Raw genomic sequence first — 12,263 nt, 5'->3', positions numbered from 1 at the left:
ACATTCAGCTAACAGTGAGACTAGAGCACTTTCTATCACACTCCCTAAATCCTTCACTCTGCTGCTCACGGGCCTGCTGAAATGCCCGTATTCACCTGCCGTGGTTTCTGGCTGTGGCTATATTCTGCCCAGGCTCACTTGACCCAAGCTGGTAATGCATTACTCCCAAGATCAATTGATAGATTGGCCCTGTCCGAGCTGCCGTAACTAAATCAGCTGCTCCTGATGATTCAGCACCAGCCAGGGAGCCGAGCCTGCTGTCACCAATCACAGATCACCAGCAACAGAGACAGGTATGGACATTCTCCTGTCACTTGAACCTAATTTATTGCCAGCTACCACATTGATTAACCTTGTGCTGTGGTTCAAGCTTCCTATAAAAATTTGTATGTGGGCAGGGGCAAGGGGTGTGGCTGAATGTAGAAGCAGGAGGAAACATAAAGGCAAGGTAATGTGTACATTGCTTCAGAAAACTTCTGTATAGCCAGGAGCAACTTTGTCAGAGTGGCAACTGCTAACATTTAGCTCTGGGGAAGCCTGTGTCTGGATGTTTTTGTGATGAAAAATGGTTTTAACTGATACTTTCCATATTGAATGGAGAGCTATTTATATCCTCTGCAGCTGGAATCCAAGTCATTGACAAAGACGTCATTCATTATCCAAAATCTATCGTGGTTCCTCAGCGACTATGTTCGTACTTTTACAAGGATGTCTAATTGAGTTCAGACGCGATCCAGTCACTTGCCGGTTCAGTCTGTGGCTTATTCGTGTCACTTGTTGTTACCAGTATGGAATGCATAGTGTGCACGTTTTAGGATTAGAATTTGCATTAGCACTTATGAATCCCATCCTACAGGGACCTACAGTCAAACACTATGCTAGGACTTTTTACTGGTAGAAATCAGTTGGAGGTAATGTCTCATATTTGACAAAGTGAGCTGTAAATTGCCAGCACAAAGTCTGTTATATGGCACGACATTAATGACATGATCCCCGGGTGCCTGAACTCTCAACCAGTTGAGGTAGTTTATATATACATACCTTTTTTTTTTTTGCCTGGACTGCAGTAAAACTATATCAAAAAACATAAAAACGATTTTTGTTAAAGCAAAACGTCAGCCAGGGGCACAGTAATGCCTATGAATTACATGTCACTGAAACTGACTATTTGAGATTTAAGATGTCTCTCAAAAAATAAAAGAATGAATGAAAATGTCTGAGAAAGAAAAGTAAAAAATTGCTCTCTTCCGACTGTGCTACGCAGAAAGGCATCACTCAACATCTTGAGTTAAGGTCATATAGTACTGTTTTTAGAGAGGAGTTGGGTTTAACAAGCATTCGTTTCTTGAAGGAGATATATTGCTATTTTAAGCACCTATATGATTTATTGAACAACACACTTCACGAGCAGGCTTGGTAACGATATCTTCGACATTCACTCTTGTTTGTTGTTTTACCCTCATAGGGGATGCTGAGAAGTGGAAGCATTTTGTTTTTTGTCTCTCTGTGATTTACTCCCCCTTCTTTGCTAGGACAGCCAGGGGCTGTCAGCAATCTCCCAGCTGTAGCCTCTAGAACACAACTCACGGGCCTAATGAAGCAGGGCACAATTACCTTAGCAAAAAACTGCTTTGCCTTAAGAGGGGGAGAGGGCATCTCATGTTCATGAACACACAAGTGATTTTTTTTGTTTTCAGAGAGTTGGTAAAAGGAGAAGATCTGGGCTTTTATACCAATGACATTATTGTCAAAAATTAAAGTGATTACCATTCAGATTATTTTCTAAAGATCAAATATCTTTTAAAAGCAGAGCATTATGTTACCTTTTGTCTCCAAGTTGTGAGGAGTGGCGTGTAACACAGCGGGAGAGTGTTGAAAACAACAATCAAAAAAAATAATAAAAACATGTTTTGACAACAAGTGAAGGTCATTCCCCGCAAACGTTCACAGACACACAAACATGCATGTCGAGTGTAGAACTACTGCTGTTGCTCTGTTAATATTCTATTACAACCAGAGAGGATCTCTAATCTAATAAGGACTCTTATCTAATAGCACCCTATTGTTTCTAGAATACTTTATGAGCCCAGACGCCACAACAAATACACATAATTAGGTTGAAGATTATATAGTATTACACAGGGCCTTTTGCCAGCAGGAGAACCGATACTGTAGGGATCAATAGACAGCTGGCTCGCTAATTGCTCAATGGTCACAAATTACACGTAATACATTGAATCGATCGTTAGAAGACAGTTCCAGCAGGTCGCACATGTATTATCATTAAGATTTAATTTTGGTCATCAAACAAAACTGAAGATACATTAAATGATGCAGGTTTAAATATTGTGGTTGTTTCTAATATTCACTAAAAAGTGTGTTTTTGAGAGCTGCTTTCAGGATGGCCTAGATTTTCACAGTGGTGAATGAGGTACTAAAGTAGTCCTTTAAGGAGAAATCAAGTCCTTCACACTCCGAGTCCCTCCTTGACACAGCAGCAGTACTGATGGCCCACTAAAGATCACCAGTTCACATTTAAATCCTGCAAGTTCTCATTTCACTTATTTTATATATTTATTTATTTTACCTTTATTTAACCAGATTAGTCAATTGAGAACCAGTTCTCATTTACAATGGCGACCCAACAGGAAGCAAGTCGTTACAAACGAATAAAACATAGAAAAATCTCAATCAATCTCAAACAAAAAGAACAACATCATATGTACAATATATAACCATAACCGTGTAATGGTTTAGAAAGTTAACACTAAACAGCTGAAAAAAAAAGACAGGGTAACAGGTTCTGAAGGGAACATAAGAACATATTAAGATAACTGTTAATTCTCCATTTACCACCAGCAGCATAGTAAAGGTATTAACATCTCCTGAGCTTCTTCCTCCACAGATGGCTATGTTACCCGAGGCTAACATTACCAATGTGGACCCAGATTAGTAGAACGGGTACATTACAGTCATTTTGAACACAGCAATAACTCACCGACAGTCGAGGCCCATTAGATGTTATCTAACAATTCAGGCTGGCCTAGTAAGTGCCCCACTGCGGAAGTAATAGGCGCTGCCTTTTCAGTGATTTAGGGCTTTGTTAAGGGCACCTGAAAGGTTGCCATGTTGATCGTGTCTCAATATTAACTTTACATTAATATTTCCATGAAAACCTTGAAAGAATGTATCATAAAAAGAAAAAAAAAAGTTATGAATTGTTTTAATTCAATTTTAATTTGACAATAGATAGATATAGATATATAGATATATAGATATATAGATATATATCTATATATATATATATCCTACAGCTTCCGTTAATGAACACAGAGTAAGCTGTTCTTTATCATCATGTAAGTCATCTACTCAGGAGTTAGTTTACATGTATGTTTGAAGGTTATGCCGCATATGACCATGTTGTTGTTAATTGGCTGTTTTTAATCAGTTGATTGGAATAAAGTACCCCACCTGCGTGGGTATAATTGTGATTAATTAACTTGAATGAGTTGTTTGTTTTATCCGTGAACCCTTGAATATTCTATTCTATATTGTATACCAAGTTTTTTTTTCCAGGTACACAGTGAAAATGCATGTGCATTATACTTTCAAGTATTCTGCCAACAGTTTTCTCTGCAGAAAAAATGCAACGATGAGTCTAACACTTGCTATTAAAATTATAAAACATTTCACATAGAACATTTCAGAAATGTTAGGGCTCCTGTGTTAATAGCGTTATCGCAAAATCCAGCACAAAGAACAAAATGATGTGTGCAAGGTCAATAACAGTGTATCCAAGTGCATCTATTACTTTTGCTAATGTAGAAATAGCTCACAGCTCTATATGCACAAAAGGGTCTGTTGAAGTCAAATATAAATTGGATGTGTGTGATGATTAATTATTGTCTTGGCCAGACTCATAACCTTTCAACGGCCGTGCCAATCACAGTGGTGCGTGAGGAAAACGGCTCCCCAAATGAAGAGGAAAAGTGCGGCTTCTCCAAGAAGGAAAATTGTTGTTGCCCAATAGGTTAAGAGTCGCAATATACAAACGTATGCTTTACCATTATTGTATGAAGCCAAAAGCCCATCATTGGGGACATGAAGTTATCAACAAATTGATGCTAAAATAGATCTGGTCCACAGACATCTTTTCTAGGCACGTCAAAGAGCTCATTTTCACCAACAGCTTACCTTTCACCGTCTCATCTCCTCCCACCTTTGCACCTGTCGCACTACTCTAAGAACAAAAATACCAAAGGGGTCGGCAAAGAGCAATTCGAGGTAAAGAACTAACTAACAGGTAACACGGCTTGCACTACAGCATTTGCACTGCCTAGAAAAATAATGCCACATATGTCAAACAAAGGACATAACTTGGATTGCGTAAGGCTGAGAGTTGCTGAGCTAGCCTAAACAGAAGGCTTTTGCTTTAGGTGTAACACTTGATGGCAGGTGAAAGTATCATGAGCGAGGTGTTTGGTTCTGCATTTCACCAAAAATGTAGTAGAGAAGACAAAGGAGATCAGCAGCATGTGTGTCTGCTTTCATGATGTATGTGTGTTCCGAGGTGCGCGAATGAGCAAGTGTGCAGTTGCAGTTAGCTAGTGAGTACCAAATTATCAGAGAGGACACTTACATTGTTCATGTACTCGCTCAACAGGTCTTGCAGGGCCTGTCGAACGGCGTTGCACTCAGCCACAATGCGTTCGCGGCGGTCGTCACGTGTGCATGAGGAGTCAGCCATTAGCGCGGCACCGCTTATGATGCTCTCCAAGCGCTCTTCCAGAGAGGGACGGAAACGAGCCTCGCTGAATGTCAGAGGGTCCAGGATGATCTTGTTCTGGAGGGCAAAAAGACACGTAGAGGGTCAGGACAGAAAGAAAGGCCCGTCTGGAAGACGGCATGACCAATTGAGGACCGAACTGAGAAACTGTGATAAGGTGTTAATCAGAGTTTATCATTGGTGTGTGTGTGAAGGGACTGCAGTGCATTTTGTGACAGAATCCAAGTGGTACAAGACAGAAGCATTTGCCTGTAGGGAGTAATTCCGGGTAACAAATTAGCAGCAGCATTATCAGTTGACAATATAAAAACATGCCAGGAGCCTTCCAACCAGCCAGTGAACTAGTTATATGGTTTACAGCTAATTAGGGGTGTAGAGCATATCCCAAAAGTAGGTCAATGTGATTAAAATAAGGTTTTTTTCATTGACAGGTATGGTACATGGAAAATACACATGATTTTGATACAGATTTGAACAAAATGATTACATGCATGGCAACCCCCCCCAACAAACAACAACAACAAACACCCAAGACACCATTACATTTTGGAACCATCTTAGACCTTTGCTTACAAGAGAGCTTCCAGCTGTTCGGTGACACAAATATTGACTGTTTACAGATTTATGAAGATGTATGCAAATTGCAGCACAGAATGTGGCTGAATCACTGCAACAATCATCCACCATGACTAAGATAGACAAAACCAGGGGTGCATTAAGAAAGTTAAACAGCCATCAGATTCCAATCTCACCTAGAGGAAACAATGCTTTTGTACATATGATTCTAACTTTAAATACATATTTGTGTATCTGCCTTTGATTCCCTGATAATACTGTGAACAGTACAGAAATAAAGCCATTCATTTTAAAGTTGACTTATGGTATTTCGTTCAATTCAGAAAGATACCATGAATCAGTGAGTAGAGACACAAAGCAAAAACAGCAACATATGCCTCACAATTTACTGCAAAGAGTTTTTCATCACATCCCCTTTCTGTCTATTGACAAGGGAACATTTAGCTCATCGCAATTCAACTTTAGTCTTTCCATCCTAAGGATCAACAAAACCAATGGAATAAAAAGCTTCTTTAGCTTCAGCACCTGGCCCACTCTAAGTTGCATTCCAGTGTCCCCTAAGTTGTAAATAAACTAAACATTCACCGATAACTCTAAGGGGAAAATCCTTAAGAGGTGGCTCTGTGGCATTCTTGACGAGTTTTACAAGTGTTGGCTAATAGTACGGAGCAGCGGTGCAGTGTTTGGTCTCTCCTCAGTCTAATCCTGGGGCAGGACGACAGACTGTCAAATGATGCATAATAACATGGTTGGTACGAGAGTGCAATCACCAAGCATAACCTACTTTCCATCTGCAGCTGGCAGGAAAAAGCAGTAAATACAGGATTTCGCAGCATAAAAAAAGAAAGAAAGAAAAAAGATGGGGAAGGAAGAGAGATTTTGGGGCTAGAGAAAGGAAAAAGAAAATATCGGAGGGTGAGATGGAAGGAGAGTAATTAAAGAAAATGAATGCAAAAAGAGATAAATATAGAACAGAAAAAAATGTCTGGGACAAAGACGGTTAATAGTGGTTCAAAAGAAAAGAAAAGCAATCTGACAGAGCTGGCTTACAAAAAGCGAGATCCCCCAATAAATGGCCTTCTAATATCATGACATTAATCATGACAGTTTCAAAAATGTTCTTGTACCTGTACATATCCTAAAGGATGCCGTGATGAAAGCAAAATACATCAAGACATGCCTAATATAGCTTTCATGTAACATGACATTTGATTACATTTATCACCTCTTCAGACGCTGTAAGAAGAGGTTGTAAAAATTCAAATAGTTCCATATATATATATATATATATATATATATATATATATATATATATATATATATATATATATATATATATATATATATATATATATATATATATATATATATGGAACTATTTATATATATTTTACAATGTATTGCATTATAACTGTGTTATACTTCAAACAACGTTTTTGAATTCTCTCTACTTCTAGCCGTGATGTTGCTCTACCCAGCGAGGTGCAGGACTTTACATTGCAGTGTAAAAAAAGGCCACATATAGTAAAATGGGACAGGAGCAAAACATGCAGTGAAACTGCTTGGGGTTCGTAAAGTTTTAGGATCTCGTAATTAAATGGTTAGTCTTAACTCTAAAATATGGATGTCATAAACTCAAGAACATTTTTTGGGGAAGGCATTACATAACAATCTAAAAAAAAGTACAGAAAGGTTACACAAAATGTCCACTACTGGGTAGTTTTCCATTAAGTTGATCCACTTTGTAATAAATAATATAAATAATAATACTAATAATAGTACTAATAAACCATCCCCTGTTCCTATTGTACCCTTGTTGTATTATGGTTATTCTATGGCTAACATCTACTGATGGGAAATGAAAGCTTTAGGAGGGAAAAAAGCATCACAACACTGCTCAATACACTGTGGATCTTAACATTGGAAGATGCAAAGAAGGACAGAACCTGAGGGGAAAACATCCTTTAATCTATTCAGTTGTTATTCCACGCAGGTTGTCAGATTGTAATTATCACTGGGAGTCAGGCATAGGCAGAGTAGAAAGAGTTGCAAATGCCGGGTTGACAAAGGCTGAGAGGTTTTCAAAGTAATTGGCAATGGCTGAGGTCATCCTCCAAGAAACTCACAAAAATGAGTGCTCAGTGCCAGTTCCCTCACTGAGCTTCACATTTTGGGGACTTTTGTTGTGTTTGAACCACATTATCAATGACTTTGTTGTTTGTTGTTTGCTTTAAAGGCAAAAAATTGACAGTATTTGCAAAAAACTATGTCTGACAAGTGCACAAAGTGACTGATGTCACAATCAAAGCCTATGGACCTGAAAGCTTCCTTAAACAACAAATGTATTTGACAAGATGCTAAAATAAACTATAGCAAATCACAGTGACTTTTTCCTTTGTAGACCTCTGAAAGTTCCCAAAGCACAGTCACCTTCAGAGCAGAGTGACTGACGAATGGGCATTTGGTGTAGTGTTTAACGGTTATTCTGCACAGCATATTTGCTGACAGCATCAATGCAGCATCTTATGACAATTCATTCAATTCCTTGAAGAAACGAGTCGTTTTATAGAGCTAGGTCCAATGTATTATTTGCTTTTTCTTCATGTCATGTGCAGCTACCTGAAATGTAGTCCAACAAAATGGTAGCGGTAAAATAAAAACAACCATCCTAACAGATTGTATTGTAGTTTTATGATTTGTTTGCACGGAGCAGTTAGACAGATCTTACCTGCAGGCTAAGGAAAGAGTTAAGTCTTTTCCTCAATACTAGGGTCATGCTTTAAGCCTGTAATGCAATGTGAAAGTTGATTTTGACAGTGTATCAGTGCCAGAGGCAACCTTAGGCAACAAATAACCTCGCCCACAAAGGGTGAGGCTATTAGTTTGACCCCACTTTGGGGCATTAAGCAATAAGATGGGACACATGTCATATCATCCTTTGTCAAATACGCCTTCCAGGACTTTCCAATATTTGATGACAACTATTTTGTCTCCAAGGAGGTTTCAACTAGTCTTGAACATCGCGCTGTATTGCCTTTGGTGGCCCCAATCCAGGGTTCAATGGTTGTGAACATTATGCAGTTTGACAAAGCTCTGCCAACACTGGCCCGGGAGGGGCATTAGTGTCTGATTGATTGACCTTAATGACGAGCGCCTGACTCAGGGTTTAGGGTTTGGTCTTCCACTGTCACACAATAGAAGCGATCTGAAACAGCAGAAAAGGCTGATTGTGTGGGTGTGTTAAATAACAGTTGATTAGTTCAATCACCTTAAATCAATCAATTATAAATAGAGAAAAATAAATCTACAAATGAGTGGGTGCATGTGAGTTTATTTACAACTGTGATGGTGTGACTAACAGCATTTAATATTGGCATACACAGTAATATCCTCATGCCATCCCATCAGTGTGAGCCATTCTAGGTTTGTGCTGGATAGACCCTTTCAGGCAAATCAATTTTGTTCATCAAGCCCAACACCACAAATTCCGTATTTGCCTTAAGGGCTGTGCAGTCTGTACAGCATACAGCTCCCTCCGTCCTCGCTTGGGATATAATACAATTGGAGCATATTGTACTTCAAGTGGTACCCCTGGGTAGGCAATCTTATGGAAAAAATTAATAATTAACTGCAGAATTTGAAAATACAGCCCCAATACTGCAGTTCTCTCTTCTCTGTCCTATAAGCCCTTCTTACCAATACGAGCACGGGCATATGCATGCACGTCATCCAGTAACATGTACTTGTAATTTATTTGAAACATCATCACGATCGTTTTCTATGCAAACAATGTGGGCTTTTTAGGCATTTTAAGATGACATACTGTGACTCAAGGCTCTGGCTAGCTACAATAGTGGCAAAGCATGGAGAAACACTGTTGCTTCACCATGTGCTTCTTTACAGCCCATCATATACCTTGACAATGCAACAGGCTACAAGTGACATGCAAACAGCCGATCACTTGTTCGGTTGCACCATCAACACGTGGAAGAAATTGTTGCTAAAAAAACAAACATGTCTTCTCACCAGTAGGTTTTTTTTGTGTGTTTTAGTTTTTAAAGTTTTGCTGATATCAGAAAACCGTTGTGTGTAAATTGTGCAGGAAAATAGTCCAGACTAAGAGCGGTAATACAATATACTTATTTCATCACCTTTTCCTCTTCCACTCTTCCAAGTACACTCTACTACATCTCAAGAAACATCACACAGGCAGTCCATGATGGAGAGGTACTCGGCAACAATACTATATCACTAAACATCCAAACGGTACAAGGACATACCCAATGCAGTAGTGTACTACTTGCTAAGGATATGCTACCATGCAATAATACAAATAAAATGGTTTGTACCATTACCTCTTAAGATAAAAAAGTAATTTATTCCGACAAATATATTTTTTCATACATCTAGCCATTTATTTACCTTGTAGACCTCCTGAAGCACACTAAATATTTCAAGGGTGAGCTATTACCATGGGTTTAGATTTTACAGTAAGCTAAACTGGGTAGCGCTGCATCTTTTATACATAAAAACAGTAGGACATCTGAGAAAATAGACCTCAATACATGTGGTCCGTACAGGACAACTTCTACTAAACTGTGCTGAATAAGTAAAGGACATTCTTTTGAGAAGATGCAGAGCACCTGAAGGGTGAAAAGTACTTTCAGTAAGCTTCATGGGTCAACACACACAATGTGAGAAAAGACAGAAACATAAATCCATGTTTAATCCCTTTAACACAACAATAGGTAGAGGGACAGAAAGGAGACAAACACAAAACTGATATTTCCTGGAGAAAAACATGGTCATTCTCAAATTGCTTTTTAAACTCAAAATGGGCAACAATAAATGTTTGGTTTCAGTTACTGAAAAGGTAATCAGACCAAAAACAGCTTCAGAGTGATTTGGACCACGCAATCTTAATTATATCCAATCAAACATTATTGTGCAAAAATTGGAGCCAACTGAACCATGAATTGGCTACAATCAGTGTCTTATACTGGAGTGCTAAAAAACACACCATGCACCATTTGCACCTTAAAACTACTGCTCTAACCATGCCAATTGCCTGGAGGACACTTATTGTCATCACATGCAAAGGAAAAGAGCAACAGCATTAGTGATTGTAGTGTATAAATACATGTTAACATGTAATATGATTACAAACTAGATTAATTAACTAGTAGGGATAACCAAATTACATTGTATTGTTGAAATAAGCTCAAATCACAGCTTTGGCAATGAAGACACATATGTAGACTAGCATATAGTATATAGGGTTAGTTCATTGTATTTAACCATACAATAAAAATGAAGAACACTGATATCAGTAACACAGCCCAGATAATACGAATGTAGTAACTTCCAAGATGTTTATTAGTATACTGTACAGCAGCTCAAAGGAAATATCTTGGTCTGTAATGGTGTGTAATTGTCTTCCCTTGGCCATGGGAGGACTATATAAGAATTGAAGTTGAGTGGTATTGTGCTTTTAGTTGCAGCTACATGTTGCGTAGTAAACAAACATTGCTCTGGAATGCAGAGTAGCATGCCCTTTGGATGATACCACACAAATATCACACGTAAGCATTCTCAAATAATTAATGAAGCAAACAGCAGAGAAAGGAAAAGATGAATGAATTGGTCAAACAGTGCAACAAGCAGGAAATCAAACTAAAAGTGCACAAGAATAGTGAGCGCACGGCCCAATTTAAAGCCTAAACCTCTCACCCCTAAAACATGTGCACAGCCACATGCTTGCTGAAGCTAAATTGAAGCACAAACAAGACTGGAATTACTGTACACGTGTTAATTAGAACTGCTCTTTGAACAAAGACCAAAGCCATCCCAACTGCAAACAGGGACATATTCAGTCAACAATCCAACTCTATTCTCCAGATGTCTCCGGCGTGTTTGAGAAATTACAGTATATGAATATTTTGAGCGGTGTTGTTTATTTGGGAATGAGGTGAAAAACAGAGAAAGCGCGACAGATCCAAAAGCAGCCGCGCAACACACACAGAATAGTTTTCTATAGTAAATGATTTGCCCACACACACACACACACACACACACACACACCAGTGGTCAGGACGTCTTGATTAATGATTGAACTTGAATCCTGTTTGTTTAATTATGTCAATTTGGGCTGTGACCTGCCTCATGTAGGCTATACCTAAGGGGCGATACCATGGGTCTGTATATAATCAACTTGATGAGGAAAAATAAATAACTTTTAGTACAATCAACATAACATCAACACATTTTGTTCTCTGTGGGCATTGCTTCCTTAAAATATGCCTGAAACTCAAATTCAAGTGCACATTGTTTGAATGTTTGTATCATTCCAGGCATCAACATTCCCTCTTCGCCAACACTATTCCTGTCTCATGCCCATCGTGCCCCTGGGTTTGCACTACTTGACATCTCATTTGTTTTCCCCCTGTATGTCATTTGCCTCGATACATTTGCTCAAAAAGTGAAACAGTGATCACAGACAAAATGATGACGCAATTCACAGCAGTTTCAATGGAAGAGCAATATCTTTTTTTTTTTCTTTCCTCTTGCCTGGCTCAGACATATATCTGCCCTGGCATGTCTGGAAACAAAATCAAGAAAGTGACTCCATCCATTGTCTGCATCTAGGATTCGTTATCAAGGCTCTGTCATAAAAACAGCAAGACAAAAGCTGCTTTCTGATCTATTTTTCAGGCAGACTAAAGTACCAACTGAAGGTTACCCGTCTGAACAGATGAATCTCTGTGCCATATGATGAGCAGAGCATGAAGAGGCGATCAGGAAAACTGTGTGATCCTCAGCAGTGCTTCTTATGATGCTGAAGGTGTAATACAGCTAGTATTCAAAACTGTAGGTTAAATTATGAGTGTGTGCCCGAATGTTT

At 38.8% G+C, this 12,263-nt stretch overlaps 1 protein-coding gene across 5 annotated transcripts in view; it reads right to left on the bottom strand.

Moving 5' to 3' along the window:
* ctnna2 (catenin (cadherin-associated protein), alpha 2) overlaps positions 1–12,263 on the bottom strand; it is a 254,867-nt gene that overhangs the window by 195,495 nt on the left and 47,109 nt on the right. For all 5 annotated transcript variants that reach the window (XM_076091888.1, XM_076091887.1, XM_076091891.1 and 2 more), the window contains one exon: positions 4,640–4,843. In XM_076091888.1, coding sequence (XP_075948003.1) covers positions 4,640–4,843 — 204 coding nt within the window. The remainder of the gene's footprint in view (positions 1–4,639; positions 4,844–12,263) is intronic.

Source organism: Anarhichas minor, unplaced genomic scaffold (genome assembly GCF_050575085.1).
Source record: "Anarhichas minor isolate MPS153535 unplaced genomic scaffold, ASM5057508v1 ptg000014l, whole genome shotgun sequence".
Classification (NCBI taxonomy): domain Eukaryota; kingdom Metazoa; phylum Chordata; class Actinopteri; order Perciformes; family Anarhichadidae; genus Anarhichas; species Anarhichas minor.
This window is presented reverse-complemented; position numbering and strand designations above follow the sequence as displayed.